This window comes from Helobdella robusta (assembly GCF_000326865.2).
Source record: "Helobdella robusta unplaced genomic scaffold HELROscaffold_1, whole genome shotgun sequence".
NCBI lineage: Eukaryota > Metazoa > Annelida > Clitellata > Rhynchobdellida > Glossiphoniidae > Helobdella > Helobdella robusta.
The window spans coordinates 11,491,161-11,515,693 of NW_008703570.1; the positions used below are offsets into that span (position 1 = coordinate 11,491,161).

General features: G+C 32.3%; 1 protein-coding gene across 1 annotated transcript; it reads left to right on the forward strand.

Moving 5' to 3' along the window:
• Positions 1-8,233: 8,233 nt before the first annotated feature.
• HELRODRAFT_159591 (hypothetical protein) lies at positions 8,234-9,560 on the forward strand (the record flags this gene model as incomplete). Its single annotated transcript, XM_009011469.1, has 3 exons — positions 8,234-8,788; positions 9,103-9,201; positions 9,510-9,560. 3 exons carry the CDS (start codon positions 8,234-8,236, stop codon positions 9,558-9,560), a joined length of 705 nt encoding a protein of 234 aa, XP_009009717.1.
• Between the last annotated feature and the right edge of the window lie 14,973 nt (positions 9,561-24,533).

The following is a 24,533-nucleotide window of genomic DNA, read 5'->3' on the forward strand; positions in this document are numbered from 1 at the left end:
CCGTGTAAAGACATACAAAAATAAAAACGCATACATACATACATGTGTATGTGTTTGTATGTGTATATGTTCGTTTGTATGTTTATATGTGTGTTTGTATATTTGTATGTATGTTCGAATGTGCGTGCAGAAAAATTCCTCTCCTGTAGTTGGCTTCATCAACCGACTCGTTTCTTAATCACCTCTTTTCAGCTTGGCATAAATTTTAACAAGCACGGGGCAAATGTGTTTTGCGGCTAGGTATTTAAGTACAACGTAGGTATTGAGGTAGGTAGGTATTGAGGTAGTTGGGTAGGTAGGTAGGTAGGTAGGTAGGTAGGTAGGTAGGTAGGTAGGTAGGTAGGTAGGTAGGTAGGTAGGTAGGTAGGTAGGTAGGTAGGTAGGTAGGTAGGTAGGTAGGTAGGTAGGTAGGTAGGTAGGTAGGTAGGTAGGTAGGTAGGTAGGTAGGTAGGTAGGTAGGTAGGTAGGTAGGTAGGTAGGTAGGTAGGTAGGTATTGAGGTAGTTAGATAGGTAGGCAGGTAGGCAGTGATCATGCTGTTAGACTATTTCAATCAAACTAAAAAAATACGCTGCGAAAACTAAGTACGTAAGGGTTGTCGGAATTTATTGTATGAACTTTCTTAGAAACTAATCTTCCCATTAATGTTTTTATATATATAGATATATATAGAAAGAGAGGAAGAGAGAGAGAGAGAGAAGGAAAGAGAGAAAAGGAGATGAATTTATAATCATTATTGATCCTACAGTAAAACCGTAAATCACGTGTAAACGCAGTAAATAAATAATTTCAACGTTGATTAAAATTTTCATTTGTTCACGCTAATGTGGATGAAAAAATGACAAAAACACTTCCAGGGCAGGCATCCACCATCATTAATACAAATCTCTCTCTCTCCTCTCCCTCCTCTCTCTCTCTCCTCTCTTTCCTCTCTCTCTCTCCGCGCAGATTTATTCCAGATATTAAAAAATGCTCCATCACTTGAGATGATAGTGGCTGCTAAGATGAAACTTGACGATTTGTTAACATCATAAACTTTATTTTATTATTTCTATACTGTATTTGAATCATCGAAGAACATTTTTTTCATTGTAAGGAAAGTATTTTTTTATATTTGATTCATTTACTTCGAGTTTAGGTTGATGTCATTCGGCAATTTAAATTGTTCACTAGCGCGGAAAACCGAACGCGGCCCCGTGTGAATTATGGAACGCCAGTGGAAATTTATGCCGTTTTGCTTTTCCATAATTTCGTAATTTGCTTTAGTGATATGATGTCCGTCTGACTGCACGCATTGATTTTACGATGTGTCACAGTGTGTGTACGTGTTTGTTTGCGTTTGAGTGTATGTGTTTCCGCTTGTGAGTGAGTTTGTTTACGTATGTGTGTTTGTTTGCGCGCGTGTGTGTTTGTGCATGTTTGCGTGCGTGCTTGCGTGCGTGTAGATTTATCAAAACGTATGTGGAGTTGCGTGGGTGGTATAAAATTGCGCGTTTCAGCAATTCTTATACTACGATTGCTAGTATAGTTGTGTGTAAAATAAATGTTGAAAAAGATAGATAAGTAGATAGAAATATGAAGAATGAATAATTGAATAATATACGTAATAATGTTGTGACAATGTTGTGATGAGGACGAGAATGTGAATAATGGCGACGATGTATATAAATATTAAACAATTCGTTAAACATATATCTCTACATGATTGTGAGTGAGGTAACAAGAGGACATCACTGTTGATGGGTCTGTGAAATGGGGTGGTTGTTAGTGGTGAGCTATTACAATGTGATGATGATGATGATGTGATGATGACGATGACGACGACGATGATGATGTGATAGTGATGATGACGATGGAGATGATACGTTCAAAACATTATGATCAGCAGATGGAAAACATTGAAACATACGTTCATTGACACGGACCAACATTCTTGTTAAATACTTTACTGCAATTGTAATCATCTATTTTGATTGATTTGTTTTGAAAATTGCAACAAATTCAAATTCAATAGAAAATTTAAAGAAGTGGTTTTTTATTGTTTGAATGGATTTTGTGTCAGTGTAAATTTGCAATGACAGCCAATCCAAACTGTAAAAAATTTAGACCGAAAATAATTTTTCAACATATCAAAAAAGTATGAAACTGGCATTTATATATTTTCATTATTTACTAGCTATTCAAATACATACTTTGTGTAACATATTCGACTATAAACGATTTTGTTGATTCGAATGAATAAATAAATAAATATATTAATATAAATAATTACATAAATAAAATAAAATATATAAATATAAATAATAAAAATATGCACGGGCACAGAGTGAATCAGTGAAACGGATATATAAGCAAACATTGGTACATTATTTTTCGCAATGGACCGCGTGCCATACATTCTTCTGGCGATTGTCAGAGTAGGATTATTATATTCTGGGAGGTATTTTTGGAGGTATCGCGTGTACTGTACGTGAATATTTTTATATGTTTCCATGTGTGTGTGTGTGTGTGTGTGTGTGTGTGTGTGTGTGTGTGTGTGTGTGTGTGTGTGCTTGTATACGTGAGTGTGTGAGAAGAACATTTAATATTGTACTTGCGTCTTTGTTGTTTCAGAGCAGTTTGAATTATTGATGATGAATTTGTCAGGGAAAAAGTCGCATCGCTTTTTGTCTTTCTGGTTTTTTGACTTTTTTTTAAAGAAAGAGTTAACTAATTAGTCGGTTGATTTATTTTGCTGTAACAATTTGGATTTAATTTTTAAATTTGATTTGAGAAAATGTCTGAAAAAATAAATTTTATTCAAATGTTTTTAGTTTATATTTAAATAATGATTAAAAGAGTTTCTTGCAAATGTTCAACCGAGTTGTGAGGTTTGTTTTGGTTTATAAAATAGTTGAAATAAATGTTATTTTGCATTTTAATTGACAACGTTGATTATGAGTTAATTTTTTATTTTATTTAACTGTTAATTTAACATAATTAATTTAGCAATAATTTGAAAAAAAATTGGTTAACAAAAAATGGTTAGCAGAACAATTTTCACAGTAACTGTTCACTTGTCGAGAAATCACATTGTTTTTTTAGGAAAAAAATTAAAAAGATAACATTAATAACAATAACAACAACCACAACAACAACATCAACCACAATAACAACAGCAACCACAACAACAATAACAGCAACAACCATAACAGCAATAACAACAACAATCACAACAACATGAACCACAGCCCTAACATCAATAATAACATCAATCACAACAACAACATCAAAAACAACAACAACACAATCACCATCAACAACAACAAGGATTAAAATCAATTATAGCCATAAGAGTGACAAAATCCTTGACAACAGCAAAAACCACTTATCGTAGAAGAAAAATTTGAACAATGCACGTCTCGTTGGCTGGCTTACCTAAGAGACTATCCCTGCTTCATACCATTCACACACTACAATAACTACATTAACAACAACATCGAAACAACAACGTCATCATCACAACTACGCCTCGCGCCAACAACAATCACAACAACAACCACAGCACCATCACCAACAACACAAACTTACCACAACAACGTTTAAACAATTAAAATGATAACAACTAGCAAAAAGCAAAAAAATATTCAATTTTTTCAATCAACAATTGTTGACAAGTGTTACGTGGGAAATACTTTAGCAGAGTTTTTTTTATAAAATGGCCGCGACAACTTTTTTGAAAATACCACACATACCACACACACACTTACCACACACACAGACACACACAAACAAATACACGAACACACGAACTGGTTAATTAAGTATTATCTCAAAGCATGCTCAATAAAATGTAGGCACAACAATGAATTTAAAAACAAATAAAACACGGCTTGTGTGAAAAATAAAATAATTGAAACGAAATCAATTGAGACTTTTCTTAAAAATTAAAACCACTCTCAACAACAACCATGACAACAGCAACAACAACAGCAACAACAATGACAACAACAACAACAATGGCAATAATAATAATAACAACATTAAGAAGAAAAATAATAGACTGAATAACAATAACAAAAATAATTTAGCGTTCTGTCATAAAACAACAGATATAAAGAGCAAAAATCCTATGAAAATCCTCGAAATAAATTACAGTTGGAAAGCAATTTTTAAAAAACTTATTTCTTCCTTGTTTTTATTCCAGGTGTCAAATTTTTAACTCACATACTATTTTATACCGTAAGTTTTACTTCTATTACATGTACATTACACATATTAATATTTGCATATCATTTTATATTTCCATCATATAACCATTATGTCATTTTTATCATAATATATTAGCAGTATTTTAATTTTATTTATACAGTATTTTTATAATATTTTATCTTATTTTGCATTGTCATTCGCAAACCCTAACTCAAGTTTTTGCTGGAGTATTTTTTTCAAATGAGGGTAAATGAGAAATGCACTCTGTTGAAGTGGTGCCTCGGACGACTACCAAGTCCACCCTTCGCTTCAACAGGCTACAATGATCGCCCCACTAACTACTACAATTGCTAACCTCAGCACTGCCTAAAATATTAATGAACATACAACGTAAATAACCTCACTTAGTCCCACGCAAGACTCTACATAAGCCTTTCAAAAGACTGCCTACACTGTACAGCACACACACACACACATGCACACACAAACAAACACACATTCATGCATACATACATCCATGCATATATACATACATACGTACGTACACACGTACATACGTGCATATATACATACATAAATAATTTAGTAAATTTTAAATAAGGCAGCATGAGTGCTTTGTAGAATACTTAACCTACGCTTTTAAACATTTTGCGTAATTTTCTCCATAAAAATTGTTAATCGAATTTTTATTCCAAATTCAAACTAATCAAAATTTTGGCAAATTTTTAAAATTATTAAAGTTTAATTAATTTTAAGTTTTATAAAAATTTTCGTGCAAATTTTTTAACTGGCAAGTCCGTTGAAAGTGAAGAAACCAAATTCAATGCAGGCGCTATTTATAAATCTGAAACTTAATCAGGGGTACATATTGTCAGGGAAATTGAAAATAAATAAACAAAAAAATGAAAATATACACAAATAAACATAATAAAAATAAATGAAAAAAAATAATCGAAAGTAGTTGGATATTGTAAAATAATCTTTTCTCATTAAGGGACTGCTTTCAGGTTCTGTCGTCTCTCCTCTAATGAAAACTGAAATAATTTCTTTTGAAATAACGCGGTTGTGGTTTGACAAGTGAGGAAGGATTTGATGGTGATAATGAAGATGATGGTGCTAAAGATGATGACGGTAGAGATGATAGTGGTAAAACTGACGACGATGATGTGATGGTGAAGATGATGATGATGAAGAAGATGATGATGAAGAAGAAGATGATGATGATGAAGAAGAAGATGTTGATAAAAATGTCGGTGGAGATGATGACGACAAACAGTAAAAAACCTCAACCACCCACTGAAAAAAAATCCTTTTCGTTTTGAAATGGGACTGGATTTATCTGAAATAAAAGCAAGTTATTTTTGTTGTTGTGGTCGGTGGAATGTTTAAATTCTTTTAGAGCGTATAAAAATATTTCATACAATTTTTATAAGTGCATCAGCCATTTTTGATAATTGCATCTCAGTGCAGCAGAGTAAAAATTCTATCGAAAAAAGTTTCCTTAAATTGAAATAAATTACAATAAAAATGTTTTTCTTCATTTTTAAAAAAATTATCAAAAATTGAAATCTCAACCTGTTGAATTGTGTGATGTACAACATTCATACGTTTAATTTCAATAATGATTCGAAACGATCAAATATTTTCTTTCTTATTAAGCCTTTGGAAAATTATTCGGAAATTAATTTTGCAAAATTAAAAATTAGATGGAGTGAATAATTTAGAGCATTTCAATGCCATCACAGTTTCAAGTGCATGCATACATTCAACGAACTAATTTCAACGTGAAGATACTTCGATTATACAATATGTTTGCGTGTTAGGTTAAGCTGGATTTTTCTTTCAAAATTAATCATTTCAACATATTTAAGCAGCTTAACAAGCTGCACAACTTTAACTATTTGGTAATATGGTGTTTCAGCAAAAACAAAAACTATCATTTATTCTATTTTTTTTATTGATTATACCTCAGCACCTACACATTTGAACAAACAATAAGATATTTAAACATCCAGCTATGTAGCAAATCAAAGAGACAGACGTATAAATAACTACCATTTGAACGTAACGTAGAACAGAAGAAACTTGTTTGAGGTTATATCGTCAAACGCTTGCTCTGAGAACTTTCGAGATGGAACATTAACCTACCTGCAAACGTACGTTCCGTCAATGTTACTACTTTGTTATCAGCACTCATAAATCACGCACGCACGCACGCACACACATATACAAATACATACACACATATATACATACACAATGCATGTATGTGTAATATTACGCATACATACAATAAACCAAACATACCCAAACATAAATACATGAACACAAACAAACACACACGCACATGCATAAACACATACACGCATACATAAACATGCACACACACACACACACACCCAAACTCACGCACATGTTTCAGTTAGGAGGAGTTATTTCAAGATGTGAGCGTTAACAGCAGAAAGAAAAACTTCTAATTTTGGATGATTGATCCATCTGATGAAGCATTGCTATTCAAGGATTAGCTTAATCCTTTCTTTTAAAAGATTTTTGATTAATTTCAACACAAACTAACTTATTATTCAATTATTAGATTGTGAATTACTTATTAAACAGTTTTGTCATTCATATCTGACGATTTTCTACCTATCTTTGTTTTTCAAAGATTTAATGATAAAAAATGAACCGAAATGAATTTACATAGAGTCAAAAATAAAGAAAAACATAAACAAGTCAAAAGATAGAACACTCAAAATTTCAGTGTTAAACAATCGCTACACACTTTTTTAAACCGTCATCGCCATCAAAGCAACAGCAGCAACGACTACAGCAACAGCAGCAGCAGCAACAAAAACACTAACGCCAAAAAATTGAAAGTCTTCTCCTTATGCTTGTTATCATTCATTATTTGGAAGAATTTTTAGTCGAGAAGACGCTGACAACAATAGAAGGAAAATATGAATTTATGCCAGTAGTTCTCCTTCAGACATTAAAAATAACCTTGCGATGCACATACATACACAATAGATTTGATGGCACTTTGATGTTTGTAGGATTGCGATAAAAGTCTGCTTGAGCGGAAGACAGGAATTAAAATTTGGAAATTCCAGTTTTATTGGAGGTGTTCATCATGAAGGTAACTCCAGCCATTAGAAGGAAAAATTTTCTTATCTCATCTAAAATTTTTTGATCCTGAAAATGTAAGAACCAGCACGAAACGAAACATGAAACCCATCTCGCAACAACTTAATTTCAACAGCTCTTCAAACACCATCAACAACAGCAACAACAGTTTCAGCATATCAGATATGACAGTAACAACAACAACAACAACAACAACAACAACATCATCATCATCAACAACAACAACAACATCATCAACAACGACAACTTCACACATTTTCTCAAGTGTAATTCACCCTTTTTCTAATTACTGCCAAGCACAGCGTTATTATCATCCCTCTTCAATTCTCCACAATCATAATCATAACGTTCCACTGAACACCATTAAAGAAAGAAATGTGACAAACGATGACGATGATGAAGAAAATTCGGATGGTGATGATGATAATGATGATACAAGCGGAGGTCGTAGTAGTAGTAGTTTGAAAATGAGAGAAGATAATGACGGTGACAATTTTGCTGACTGCATCAACCAGCTGAGTAAGCAGCAGCAGCAGTCACATCGCTTGCGACATCAACAACATCAGGTACAGCAGCAGCAACAACAACAATTTCTACAAAAACATCAACAGCAGCAACAACAACAACAACAACATCAACAACAAAATACACAGATATTACCGTCAAACATTATTGTCGGCAATCCAATATTAATAATTTCAGAATATGATAGCAATGAGGATATAAAAGCAATGAACATTCATGATTGCACATTAAAAACCAATGACCCTCCATACAAAACTTCACCAACCAGAAGTTCAACTAAACATTTTACATTAACAACAACAACATCAGCATCGGCAGTCTCGACAACAATAGTAACAACAGCAGTAACAGCAGCAGTAGTAGCAGCAACAACAATGTCTCAGGTTGCACCATCAAGCTCAATAGCCGTCAAATCACAACAAACTTCACAAAAATTTCCATCATCTGCACAAAAATTGCAAACATATCCCACGTCATCGGCTGATAATTTAAACAACCAATCAAAACTCAAGAAAAAGGGCGGCAAAAAAACGGAAGATAGATTGAAAAAAGCTGTCGGTAGGGTGTTGATAGCCTTGACATTTAAGAGGAAGCCGACAGCGGTCCATGCAGCTGAAGCTGATGACTCCAAAAGTGGCGTCCTCAATAAATCCTTCACAAAAACTCAATCGATCGATCAGAGTGGGACTGGAGGATATGATGACGTAAGAGTAAGTAAACCGGATGATGAGGATCATGGTGATGAGGAAGATGATATCATTTCAGAGGACGAGGACTTGACGCAGTTTAACAGTTGGAATAAAAATGCCAATTTAAGCACTAGACAAGCTCATTATTTTCAATCGAGAGAGTATAGCGAAGGAAATGAAACGCTGGAAGGAGGTGACGCGTTTGTTTGTGAATCAAGGAAGAAGCAAGCTGCTACTTCAGTTAGTCATTCGTCAATCAATTATACAAATTTTATTTTTGTTTTTAAAAAATCATTTAATTTGTTTTACAGCCGGTTTTTGAGATTTATGTGAGCAATTGGACAAAGTAAACAAAATGTAATGTGTAAAAAACTGATTAACTTTGAGTTTTTTTTTAAATGTCAAAAAATGTTTAAATAGTAAATTAAACACCTTTGAAAAGTTTTTAAGGTTTAAGCGAAATTAACCGAGGCTTCGGACCAATGAAATTAAAGAAAATATTTATCAATTAAGTCGTTCAGCCAATGAAGAGAGTTCATATTTCAACTAATTAGAGAGATGGATTGGTGGATGGTTTGGTGTGGTGGATGTGTGGTAGAAGTATCTGTACGTGTATAAAATTAGTTGTGGCCAGTTGTGGCAGGCGTGATCAGGTTCGTTGTGATGTTAATGCCAAGCGTTCGAGACAACTGCAACGTTAAATGTTAACCGTGAAGTGTCTGTAAAAGAAAAACAAAACAAATTGATTAGTAGTTGGAGATTTCTGCTGACATTTGAAAACATTTTCATTAATTTTTATTTCGACTTTGTTGCAACTTTCAAATGCCTTCCTGCCAACATCCATCGTATCAGCATGGTTTCACAGCACAAAACACTCTTGACATGCAACAACACTTTTGACACCATAAAACTTAAAACCTTTAACACATAACAATGCAACAACAACAAATTAACCCATTAGGTTTTGGGGAAAATCCAAAAAATGCCCGTTGCCATTATTCCATTTAAATAGATCGTGTCTGGAAGCTCTTTGCAACAAGAAAACAAAAAATAATTAACGTGAATTATTGTGAACATTTACCAGTTTAATTTATTTTTTGTACAAGCGCAGTCGTTTGGAAAAAATAGATATAGTACCTGTGTAATAATTTTGCCTACAAACTTTTAAGAAATACTTTTTCTTGAAAAATTAATAATTGTATATCTATTTTTTTGTTAAAAACATGTATTTCTGTCAAGTTCTCATGTTTTGTTAGAAAAAAAGTTAAAAATGTAAGCCTGCAATGAAATACATAAAAAAAAATTACCTACTGCTTGTTCTGAAAAACAGACCTAGCGTCACATTTTCAAAGAAAAATTTTTCACAAATTTAAAAGAGTCCGAATGAAAATTGAATGAAAGTTGGTGCGTGTGGGTTTGTGCGTGTGGGTTTGTGCGTGTGGGTTTGTGCGTGTGGGTTTGAGCTAAACACACCACACACACACAGAGAGAGAGAGAGAGAGAGAGAGAGAGAGAAAAAGAAAGAGAAAGAAAGAGAGAGAGAGAGAAAAAAAGAGAGAAAACACAATTGTTACATCGTCAACAATTTTTCTTCTGCTTCCATTTTCTTTTTAGCAAAACCACCGCGAAAAGTTCTGTTGACGTAATATCAATATTTGCATAATTATCGCCGGCGAAACAGTTAGAACGAGTCGTTGGTTCGAATTTCTTTGCTCACCGAAATAAATTTCTAACGTGAATAAGAACATTTTTGCCGGTCTTGAATAAAAATAAACAATTGTTTTTTTTTCTCTCACCATCCTGAAATTATAGGACGATGAAAATAAGAAAAAATATAAAACATTTTCACGCCAAAACAACATCCACGTACTGAATTATTTATTGAATTTATTAATTTAAAAATTGTTGGTACATGTTTACTCTAATGCGTACGTACCATTCGTTATTGATGATTTGATGTACACTTACGTGTGTATACGTACGTGCGTGTACGCAGTACTTTTCCTACACAAAATGCAGAGGAGTGTTTGTATATGAATGTACATATTTGTATTTGTATTATTTGATAATTTAAAATTTTAAATCTAGATTCATATGTAAGTATTACAAAATGGTATCCATTCAGTTCTATTTTTACTTGCACGCATTAAAAAAACCAAATGAACATGCATCTTATATGAAATAAATTTTTGTCTGTCGAGATATCATGAATAATTTAAGTGCTAATTTATATTACACACACATACACACAACACACACCCACGCACCACTAACATATAGATAGGCATACCACACACACACACACAAACAAACAAACAAACACACACATAAACACACTTTTCCTACAAACAGCTAATGTAGAAGTTTTTGAAAGTCTGCAAAAAGTTTGTAGGAGAAAAAAATCACTGCATAAAAAGAAGAGAAATAATGGCCGAGCTAACAAACATCTGAACTAAATGAACAAAGTTGAGCAGCGAATGAGTGTGTGAGTGAGTTAAAAAAGAAGAAGCGGAAGGAAATCGGTGAAGAAAGATGTAGATAAATAAAAATGAACATAGAAATGAAGATTATTGCGCTGCTAAATCAATTGCCAACTCAACATAACTCGGAACATAAATTGACATGTGGGTTGTACGCACCGGCGTGCACTGAAGTGTATGCCACTCTCTCTCTCTCTCTCTCTCTCCGCTGGTACTAACTTGCATACATTCATCGTTAGTACGCTTGTCTCTGTAAAAATACGCTTATCTTTGTTTGCGTGCTTGTACGTAAGTGTATCTTTAGCGTGTGTGTATGTTTAATTTCATGTATGTTTTCGGACAGGACATATTACATAAAGATGAGGAGAAGGTTGTAAACACAAAGGCGTTTTTACGTTGAATCATTCTTCGTGAAGTTATCTGGTAAATATGTTGGAAAGGAAGAAGAAAAAGATGTTGGCAGTGGTGTTGGAAGTAAAGTAGGAAGGTATGTAGACGTTTGTTAACACGTACGTTGCGTAACTTTTCCAATTTTTCCAACTCAACCCACTTGCTGTTATGGATTTGCTGCTACTTATTAAATTTCAAGAAATCCATGCAAGTTTGTTGCTCGAGATGGCATGCCAGAAACGTAGCTATATGGAAGTAGTAGTAGTAGTAGTAATAATAATAATAATAATATAATAATAAAATGTGAACTCTTTTATTTTCCAAAGACAGAGCATAAGTAAAATCAAAATATTGACAATGAAATAAAATTGAATATAGTTAAATATACAGTTAGATGAATAAAATAAAATAGAATAAAGATAAAGTGTTAGAGTAATACGGATAGTCATCATTGCTCGTCATCTTATGGAAATAAGTAAGTACCATGATGATAAATAGTATAAAAAACTTCACTCATTGTTTCTATCACAGTACAGGGCATATGATGACGAAATTACACTGTTAATCAAGCTAAATCTAAAATAATCGGTCCAAGTTATATCAATTAAAGACATATTAAAAGGATTGTAAAAGCCAATTGGCAATATTTCAAAGGTATTAATTAAAATATTGCAATGCTTAAAGTCATCAATAATATTATCTTTCAAATTACCAATATATTTTTTCATTTTAAATTGTTTTGATTTTATGAAGTTAGTTTCATGGCAGACAGTCAGTTCAAGTATCTCGATCGTGTCTTTGTTGCGGACAGCAATGTCAGGACGGAGTGATCTGAACAAGTCTGTTATTGGTCGTGTCTTTTCCCCTTTCAAATCCGCAAAAATCTCGACACCCGGCCTCGTGTCTACCATGAAATTATCGATAATTATTTTTAAAATTTTGTTGTGGCGATCTAAGTATCTGCTCAATGCAGATGATGAGCCACAGTTTGACATGACGTGTTTGTTCGTTTGTGTTGCATTGCAGAGCAAACATGATGCATTTGTAGTTTTGCCCCATCTGAAGAGGTTGGCGTTTGATGGTAGCTGTTGAATAAGGTATTTTCTGGTGGATTTATAGAGGACCTCTGATAGCTTTACAGTCGACCTGGACCATCGCGTTATCTCGGAGCTATTGATGTACTCTTTTATTGATTTCACAAGGGTACCTTGGCATTGCAGCAGCGATAGATGATTAAAGTTCGTTTCATAATGTTTCTGTTTTAGAGCATTCATTGCTGGTTTTAATTCAACATTTCCCAGGATCAGGTTGTCAATCTTTCCATAATTGTTGTGAGATTCACTCCACAATGATCTCATTTCTTCATTACTATTCAATTTGAGATAACCACGGAGTTTTAGACGTAACATCTCGGCGTGCTGTTTCAACGATTTTATGTTGAGGCCACCAGTTTTATACGGCAGCGAGCTAACTTCGGCAATGCAACAGCTTATGGGCAGTAATAGCCATTCTCTTACTGTTTCTGTCACAAGACGGTCCAGTGTGTTTTCTATCCAGGTTAGCGAAATATTGTAGGTGCGTAGTTCAAATGAGATTTGAGTAGGGACAAAACGTCTAAGAATTTCCAGCTTCCATTAAACAGTTATATCCAGTCCACCAATTTTCCTCAGCATAACCTTGAGCTTATTGTGCAGTTTGTCTTTCTCTCTGGTATCTTTGCCTTCAAAATCGTACATTATTCCTAAGTACGTAAAACCTTCGTTAATATTCACCCGGGGAATTATTTCATCATCTATTGTTAATTGAGGCAAAAACTGCTCATACTTTCCGTCCAGCTTTCTCATCCCAAATCTCAGTTCTCAGCTTCATACCCGTCCATTTGCACCATGCTTGGCTGAGATTGATCAGTCTCTGGGCACTCTCGGAACTGTTAGCAATGATTGCCGAATCGTCGGCAAACTGAAACCAACCTCTGGATTTTAGATTAGCTGTTGGTCCCCATATGTATCCGCATTGTTGATATTGTTTTGCTTCTAGCATTTTCATTAGAGGATTGAAACAGAGGTTAAAAATCAATGGTGAGCCATAATAATAATAATAACGATAATAATAAATGATGTTCATAATAACATAAATAAAATTGATTTAAGAGTACGCCAATGCTGATAGCGTTTAAAATTTATTAAAGATGTGCGCGCTATCATGATGATGACGATGAGGATGATGATGAAGATGATGATGATGAACAGGATGGTTAAGATGATGATAATGATGGTGCCTGGAAGAATTGGTGAAAAAATATGGGTGGAATGGTGTTCTCGAAATGATGATGTTGTTAGTCATAGCAATTATGATGATGATGGTTCGATGTTGATGATGACAACGACGACTATGGTGATGACAGCAAAGTGATGATGATGATTATGATGGCGACGACGATGATGATGACCGTAATAACAAGGATGATGATGACGATGTTTTTAACGAAAATGACTTTTTCAAATGACTCGCAAAATTTTTTGAATTTCTAATTTTGAATTCAAACGATGACGAAAACTGTGATGATGATGACGATGATGATGAGGACGATGATGATAATTATGATGATGTTGGTGATGATTATGATGATGATAATGTTGGTGGTGATGATTGATGATGATGTTGGTGATGATTATGATGATGATAATGTTGGTGGAGATAATGATGATCATCTTGGCGATGATGATGGTGATGATGATGTCATTAAAAATAACTTTAACGATAACAAAAGTATGATGATGATATAATTAATTATAATGATATCAAAATGGCGATTATGATGACGATGGTGATGATTTTAAGGAATGGTGGCGTAAAAAAATGAACCGATGATAAAAGTTGATGATGACGGCTGTGTATGATGGAAAATGATACACGATGATGATAACAACGATGAAGATGACAATGCATCTAAAAAATGGAATTTATCATTTGATCACTTGTTAAACCACCACAACAAAAAATAATTATTGCTTTTTTCATTTAAAATCTTCACAAATTTATAGAAGAAAAAGTATCCCGCCTAAATTGCATAGATAAGAAATGTACGATCGGCAACTTTTGTAATAAAAATGTAAAAGAAAAACAACATACCCGTAAATCGATAAGTTTTTTAAAAGTGCATACAAGAAAAATTATTTCCTTTCAATGATTTGGAAATAAGATAACAAACATAACGATAACGACACATACATATACATAGGCAGACAAATACACACACACACACAAAGACAGACACACATACTGGCACACATACTGACACACACACACACAACACATATTCAGACACAACACACACACTGACACACACACATACACAACATCATCGTTATTGTCATCATCATTATATTCATAGCCTCACCTTATAATGATGATAACATTGCTTTCAAATGTAGAACATTTTCTACTACAATCACAATAACGCTTTCTAATATCTTCATTATATCATAATAATATTATGATGTAATGTATTATCTACCAATGTATCATCTATGTCATCGTCATCATCATCATCTTTTCATGACGTCATCCTCATTTGATGTTGATGACGTCATAAATAATTAGGTTTGGATGATGATGTTTGAAAATATGTATTTCAGCAACATAACCAGCTGTTGAAATTAAACTTTATTATCGTTTGGCATGTGCGGATCCCAGCGACGACAACGATTCTATCATTAAATTTGATAGTTAAAAAATATTTCTAGCTCAAATGTTTGTACGCGTCTTTCTGTAAAATTTTTATTCATTTATATTCATAAGGTGATTAAATTTTTAAACTAAAACTAATATTAATAGTATCATTAAAATTAATTAATTAATAATTCTAGTTAGATCAAGCATTGAAGGGCTGAAAAACTTGATTTAATAAAAGTGTTAATTATGATAATGTTGGGGTGATGATGATGTGGCTACAGTGATGTGGTGGCGAGGATATGGCGACGATTGTTTCCCCGAGGAACACTGCTTTCGAATGTAATCGCATTATCCTTTATAAACATTTCCAACCTAACCGTTCGTTCGTTTGTTTGTTTGTTTAATTGCCTTTTTTTATTCGTTTGTTTATCTGTTTGTTTGTTTTTTGCCATTGTTTGTCGTATATTGTTATTCTTGTTGGTCCTTTTGCATGCCTTGTATCCATCGATGCCTAAACAAGTTGTGTTCCTTTGGTTTGTTTTTGCTGCTACGATTTATACTTGAAGAAGTGTTTTGGGTTCTGTTTAGTATAACGTAGAACATTAATATTGAACCATATTTCATTGAGATTAGATAAGGTTGATGCTGTTTGATTGAAGTTGTATGATATACAATGGTCTTTAAATTAGTTTATCGATTTTTCTTTGTTATTTTTTTAGTCGGTTTAAGTTGTAACGCCCTGTTCATTGCAGAAACTCCATTCTTCAAAAGATTCCTTCCTACCTGCTTTCTAAGAATTGACATATACGTTTTTTTTATGTTATTAAGCATTATTAATTAGGCCTCTCCTTAAATCATTTCATATTTCATTGTTGAATCATCATCAAGAAACAACTTTGTGTTATAACAATAACACTGCAGGCATGAATGCATATGCGTGAGTGAGGAGTGAAGAGTGACAAGTGTTGGGCATGTTCCGCGCGAGGTATTTCACGGATGGTTTTCATATACTCTCTTGTTAATCACTCACATGAATTACAGGCTCAATAGAGTAATATTTCTAGATGTTGACAACATTGTTTAACGACAACATTTTAAAATTCATAGATAAATTTAAAAAAACAAATTAAAATGTATTCCTTAACAAATCAGTCATATACATGATCAAAAAATCCACATACAAACACACGTACAACACCCATATACACTCACATACAAACGCACATACACACTCACATACAGACTTACATACAAATTCATATACAAACTCACAGACAAGCTTGCGTAGAACATACAAACAACAAACGCTTAGAAACTACGTCAAGCAGATTTTTTAAAAAAATAACATCTTTCTAGGAAATAAAAAGACGAAAAGAAAGGCAGCCTAGATGTCACTAACAATGATGGCAAAAATTCTATCTTATCGCATTTCATCTTAAAAATTTAAAGATAGCGAAACATTTTATTTAATAGTTTTCCAGGAGTTTAACTCTAAAGCTATTCATTTCGTAGAATTTTTCTAATTACTTTTTTTTATTATTAATGTTATTGTAATTATTATTATCATCATACGATGATTATTAATGATGATAATGACCAGACCATGGCGACGCGGTAAAGATGTAAATAAGATGATGATGACAATGTTGGACAATGATGATAACTGGGTAAAAACAATAATGTCAATAATAATATAAATGATGATGATGATAAAAATGATAATGATGATGATAGTAATAATAATGAAAATGTTGTTGATGATGATGATGATGATAGTAATAATAATGAAAATGTTGTTGTTGATGATGATGATGATGATAGTAATAATAATGAAAATGATGATGATGATGATGGTGGTAATAATGATGATGGTGTTGGTGATGATGATGATGGTGGTAGTGGTGATAGTGGTAACGATTGCAACAACCGTCAAGTAGATGATTTATTGCCCGAACGCTATCAACGAAAAAATCTTGACTCGAATCAATAAATACAACAGGGTGATGGTAGCGATGGTGATGATGGTGATGATAATAACAATAACAACAACAACAAAAATAATACTACTAATAATAATAATTAAAATAATAATAATAATATTTTATAGCCATACAGCAATGGTATTTTTATAGTGATAAAAATGAGAAACTAACAATTGATTGATTGATTGATTGATTGATTGATTGATTGATTGATTGATTGATTGATTGATTGATTGATTGATTGATTGATTGATTGATTGATTGATTGATTGATTGATTGATTGATTGATTGATTGATTGATTGATTGATTGATTGATTGATTGATTGATTGATTGATTGATTGATTGATTGATTGATTGATTGATTGATTGATTGATTGATTGATTGATTGATTGATTGATTGATTGATTGATTGATTGATTGATTGATTGATTGATTGATTGATTGATTGATTGATTGATTGATTGATTGATTGATTGATTGATTGATTGATTGATTGATTGATTGATTGATTGATTGATTGATTGATTGATTGATTGATTGATTGATTGATTGATTGATTGATTGATTGATTGATTGATTGATTGATTGATTGATTGATTGATTGATTGATTGATTGAATGTTAACAATACTAACAAAAACAATGATAATGTGGCCATGATGATGATGATGACGATAATGTTGATGACGACGACGATGATGATGTCGACAATTTTAACGCTAATTTTTTGGTGCTAAAATTCGGGCAGGGAACAATTTGCCGTTAAAGTGAAGATGAAGCTGCTGCCACTGACGGTGGTGATGAAGAAGATGACGCCGATGATGATGCTGGTGGTGATGATGGTAATACTGGTGGTTATAATAATGATAATGATGATATAATGATAATGATGATTTAATAATAATAATAATAATAATAATGATAAAATTATTATTGTTGAACGAGATTACCATAGCGATGATGCTTCAAAAACATTGATGAAGACGAAAATATAAGTAATGATGATGATGGTCATAATATTGATGACCAGAATGACGTAACGATCATTTCAAAGTCAATGATGAAAATGATGATGAAGAAGATGATGAAGAAGAAGATGATGATGACAAGAAGGTGACGTAACGATGACGATGATGAAATTAATGACAACGAACGATAGTGGAGATGATGGCAACAGAATGATGGCAGTAATGACGTCACCATTACGTAAGAATAAACATGTCGCCAGGAGCAAAAGCAGCAGAAAGGCGAAAAGTTAAAAATCTCTTCTCGTTGTGTTTCCGGCCTTTAAAAATTTACGCAACTGAATCGCGGAGACACAAGCGACAATGAAACGTGTAATGAGGGCGATGATGGTGATGACGACGATGGTGACGATGATGGTGGTGGTGACGAGGGTGACGATGATAAGATAGATGGTGCTGACGACAACGATAACGTTGCAGATGTCAAAATTGTGATAAGACGATGATGTTGACGACTATGTTATGTAAGTTATCATGGCGAAAATGATGATTGTGGTTATGAAAATCATGATTGTAAGAACGATGCTAATTAACAGTGGATGCAATGATATTTGATGTTCTCGCCCGGGGCAGTTTTCCAATGACGACGAAGATGATGACGACGATGATGCTGCTGTTGCTGATGATGATGATGTTGATGCTGGTAATGATGATTATGGAACTATTTGAAAGCGGTAATTGCAAAAAGTAAAAAATTTTAAAAATTGTAATGATTTGTTAGCAATGGTGACAAAAATGATGATGACGACAAATAGAAAGAGATGATGAGGACGACGAAGATGAAAACGATGTGATTATGATAATGATGATGATGACGTAAACAAAGCTGTAAAGACGCTGACGATGAGGCGGAGATGATGGCGAAAGTTGATGACAAGAAGATGAAGATGATGCAAATGGAGTTTTACTTACGACAACGATAAGATGATCGTTCGACAGGTGTTATCGTAATGATCGCCATGGTGATAATGAAAGGAAACGTATGGAGGGAAAAAACGCTATGGAAAAGTTGGGAGTGTAAAAAACATTGTTGTTGTTTTGTTGTTGTATTTGCTGTTGTAGTTGCTGCTGCTGTTGTAGTTGCTGCTGCTGTTGTTTTTGTTGTTGTTGTTTTTGTACTATTGATAAGTTATTGATGCTTTTTTGTTGATGATATTGTTGATGATATTGATAATGATAATTGTTGTTGCTGTTGTTGATGTCATGTGTCTTTATGTTATTAATGTTTTATGCGTGGTTAACTTTTAAAAAAAATTTATGGAAAGCCGGATTTAAAGTTGGCCTGGCAAACGTGACAGATCTTTTGTAATCCGTCAGAAAAATTTCTTTAAGCAGATAAGGGCTTGATCTTTAAGTGCATGTGATTGTGCCGATGTTCAGCCTCTTAGGGCTGATTTTTGTAAAGAACAAATTATTAAAATTATGAAAAATTATGTCATAATTACTTATACTATTGTTTAATTTTTTTTACAAATTATCAAGTATTTCTGCTGTAAGAATTTTGAATAAGCCAAAAAATAATGGTTCTAATAATAACAGTTAAAAAGTCAACACAACAATAACTATGACGTAATGATGACGATGATGAAAATAATAATATTTATGATAATGTCAATGACGATGATGACAACAATGATTATGATTATTGTGATTGTAGTGATGATGATGATGATTATGATGATGATGATGATGTTATCTCTCTGCATGAATGTCTTCTCTGGAGATCTCCAGAACAGCTGAGCACGTGACACCTCTCATATTTTTTTATTATAGCAATTTTTATTATTATTATTATTGATGTTGTTGTTGTTGTTGATGTTGTTGTTAATATTATTATATTATAATTTTGACCAATAATAATTCTTTACAAAGTAAAAAAATATTTTTCATGAACCATTATAAAGTGCTATATTAATTTTTTTTATTAAATTTCGTCTTATGCGAGTATTAACCTAATTTTATGTTAATTAAAGTATTTAAATTAACTCCGTGTACGCACACTCACTTATCGTTTGATATCCAACCGATGTATCATTGCTTACCGATCATCTCAGAACAGAATTTTGAGCAGCATGCCGAACTCATTCGACGAGAACGACGATCACTCGCCCATCTCCACTTTGAAGAAAATTTCCCAGCAGACGAAACAGCAAAGTGAAAACGAAACTAGCAAACAGCTCCAGCAAGCAACGAAAATGAAAAACAATGTTCCAAACGTTTGCTTCGAAAGAAGGAAGGCTATCTATGATACGTCGGTAAGTGTTTATTGATTGGTTGATTGGTTGGGTGATTAATTAGTTAATTTGTTAAATTATTAATTGATTAATTGGTTTAAATAGCAAAACGTTTGATAAATTTATTCATTTGTTGGTAGGTTAAATTTAAATTTGGCTAACGGTTTGTTTAGCTGTCAGATTGTTTCATAAGAATAGAAAATATAAAAAAAAGTTAAATTTATTTTTGTTCATTTGACTAAAATTTAATTTTTTCAACGCTCATTTAAATCCCATTAATTAAATTTTCATCATATTTTGTCAAAAAATAAAGTTACAAATTTTAAAATGCAGTTGGGTAAATGCAGTTACGCTCTCTTAAAATGATAATACAAAATTTTAACTGAGTTAAAATTGTTAATGAACAATAAACGATAAAGTTTTAACTGGTAGAGTGAAACAATTTAAAAAAATATTTCTTAGAAAAATTAGAAGACAGGATTTCAACTTGGCATCAATTGCATTTTAATAAATTGATGACTTATTGCGCTTCTGATAGCAAAAGTGGTTTCATTTTGCCGTGCAATCAACAAAAAAAAACTAACTCGAAACGTTGATAACAAACGCGAACAGATGAAAATTTTTGCCCTTTTAAAATCATTAACAAAATCTACGCAGAAATGAAACATTCATCATTAGGCAATGTTCATGAGGCCTTTAACTTTTAAAACCAACATCAAACGTATAGATTCTTTTCTTATTCGGCTTTTAATCCAAGTAATCTTTTTCAAACCACAAATTTAATGCTTACATTTATATATGCATTAATATATTCATACGCAAAAGATTATACATGAACCTAACAAACAGCATAAATCATTCAGTCAAAAAACTAAAAAAAAATCTCTATTTTATTGAATTCATTCCAAAATTTTCAAGGCGGCAGTTTGCTTTTCTGGAAGAAGTGACCTTTCTTTTTTTCTTTGTTTTTCATTTAATTGTTCTTTTATGGAATATTTATTAATTACATTATTTTAATTATTATAATTTAATTAATTATTAATTAATCAGTATTCAGTATTAATCAGTATTATTTAATTTTCTTAATTATTTACAAAAAAGGAACATACGCATGCCTACAATTCTCTTATGATAAAGAAATTCCTTTATTTTTATTCTCTTTCTCTCTCACGCACACACATACATTCAGTTTGACACATGCATACTCACACACGCACACACAGCATGTTCCATTAGAATAGCACAGGCTCCAATTTTTTATCTACTTTAAATCAATTCTGATGGAAACTTTGCAAAAAAATGAAAAAAATATTAAGAGAATGTAATGAAATGTCGAAAATTTTGTTAAACTTCCTATTTGGATGGAATACTTAAAGGTGACAAAATGCAAACCAGCCATTCGACAGCATCTCATTTTAGTCAATAAACCACAACAGCAACAAATAACATACACTAACCAAAACAACAACAAAACAGATATATTGGCATTGAGGTTTTAAGACGAAGCTTCTTATATAACTCTATAAAATGGTTTCTAAAAAATGAAATCTAATTTGAAAAAGCTTCGAAAATAATCAAAAAATCAAGAAAACATTTTAACTTATTTGTTTTTAAACACTTTGAATGAAAAATATTTTCCATGTTTTTCTTAGTTGAAATTTTTCGTTGAATAAAACCCAAAGAGGAGAGCTTAAAATCACGTGAATGTGTAGTTTGTTTGCATTGCCATTAAACACCTACTATGTTTCTTTCTGTTCTCTTATGTATGTCTCCGTGTTTCTCTGTTAGTATGTTGTTTTGTTTTTTTTGTTTTATCTAATGTTTTTCTAATTCTATGTTTTTTTGTTTGTTTTTTTACTTTTTGTCTCTTTGTCTTTCTGTCACTTTGTCTTTCTGTTTTTTTTCTTGCCATATTTTTTGTTCTTTGTTCTTTGTGTTTTTATTTTTTTTTCAACCATGTTTCTTTTTTTTATTTACGTGTTTTTTTTTATATTTCCATATTTTTGTGTTTAAAGTTGTCTCCGTTTCTTTCAATTTCTTCTTGCTACTTTTTGCGTGCGTTAAAATACAGGGCTAATAAAAAGCTGGAAATATAAGAACGGAAAATTAGGAAATACGTATAAGTTTGCTTTCGAATAACCTGATTTATTAATCTAAAATAGAAAATCCAAATAAGTGAATAAAGAACATAAATAAAATCAATTGAAACAATATGAAATATTACAGAAATTATAAATGAATAACCAACCTAAAATAGAAAAAATAAATTCCAGTATCGTTTACAAAGCCAACAATAATAAATTATTACCACGTGCAATAATAAAATATGACCACGTGCTATTTGCATTTATATATAAGATGATACCAAAGTAATGAAACCTAATTAACAAGCACAGAATAGAAATACATAGATAAACAAGCACAGAATAGAAATACATAGATAATTATATGAAATATAATTTACATACGTTGTTAAAGAAGGGACACAAACATTTGAGAAAAAAACAAAACAGTAAAGAAAGGATAAAATTAAAAATGAAGAAAAAGAACAATAAATTTAAAAAGAAAAAAAAGTTGTCAAAAAGATTGATGAAGAAGAGGAGGTGGAGATATTCAATGAAGTATCTGGATGAATATTAGCGCTTTCCTGATTGATGTGCAAAATGGTACAAACTGTTGATAAGCAAAAACGTCAAAAAATGTCATCCATCTATTCATCTGCAGGTGCTAGGTTTTACGTGTTCAGTCACATTCGTACGTGCTATCTTTCTTTTTTTGCTGTTACACATTTTACCTTCTGGTTTGCGTTCTTGTTTGAGTTCATGTTTGTGTTATATTATTTTGTCGTTGTTGCTGCTTGTTCATGACATTGATGCAGCTGCTATTTGTAAACAAACGAAGCGACGATGTAATGAAACATTATCTTAACTTGGCGGTGATGATAATTTCAGTTATACGCTCATCTTTTTTGTCATTCACGCATGGCGTTTAATTATTAAACAACAAGCAAATTAAAAACAATAAGTAAGATAATGCAATTTCATAATAACACACGTATAAACACACATAAAACGCGCACACACGTACATTCCCTGACACGTAAACACATGCTGCAAAGACTTGTTCAAACATACATGCACGTACAGACACACTGCACAAGCACTATACAAACACATACACGCACACTTACACACAGACAGACTACAGAAGATACACGCACGCAACACATTCTATGATTTATTGTTCTAAACTAAAACAATATAGTTCGAATTTAGATTTATTTAAATACAATTTAAAACGCAGGAGATAGATTTCTCAATTTTATGCGGTCATCAACACTATGTGGATGATGTTGACGTTGCGATCAAGGTAATAATTCCACATTCTTCGTAAACTTCTTTTTCATGTCGTGATAGCAAATTGCCAGAATTAATTTTTTTTTCTAGTAGTCTTTTCTTTGGAAGAGATAATCTATGAAAAAATGATAACAATTAATCTTAATGCCTGAACCTGCACTTTTTTAATATAAATTTGATTTGATGAGTGTGTTTGTTTGCATGTGCCCACATGTGCGCTGTGATTTAATAATTTAAAACATCTGTTTCTTCTTCTATGGAATATAAGTGGAATATAATTGAATCTAGGTGGAATTATTTAATTTTCACTTTTTAGAACAAAGACAATTAACAACAATCCATCCATCACGTTGATAACAATTTATTGTTTTAAGAAAGGTTACAACAAGAATCTTTCTTTAAATGCTTAATAAAGCTTCAATTTATTAGAGGCACCAAGAGTCATTCTGTTTATTTCAAGAAATGGACAATATGAAAAGAGATTTAGGTTTACATTTAAAATACAATTTTTAAGAAAATACACTTTTATTTTTTCTAGACTTTTACTCTTAACTCAAATCGTTAGAAACCAGGTTTCGCTATTCAAACAGTGTACAACATTTTTGTACCCACGCACGAACGTTGATTGCATTGCGGTAAGTGAAAGACAGCACAAATAAACAAATCCTTCTTTAATACGCTTATATTTTCTATCTAGGTTAAAAAAATATATATGCATGCATTGATATATTCATATGCACAATATTATATAACAAGCAGCGTAAATCATTTAGTCAAAAAATCGATCTCTAAAATAAAAAATCTCTATTTTAATAAATTCGTTCCAAAATCTTTAAGGCA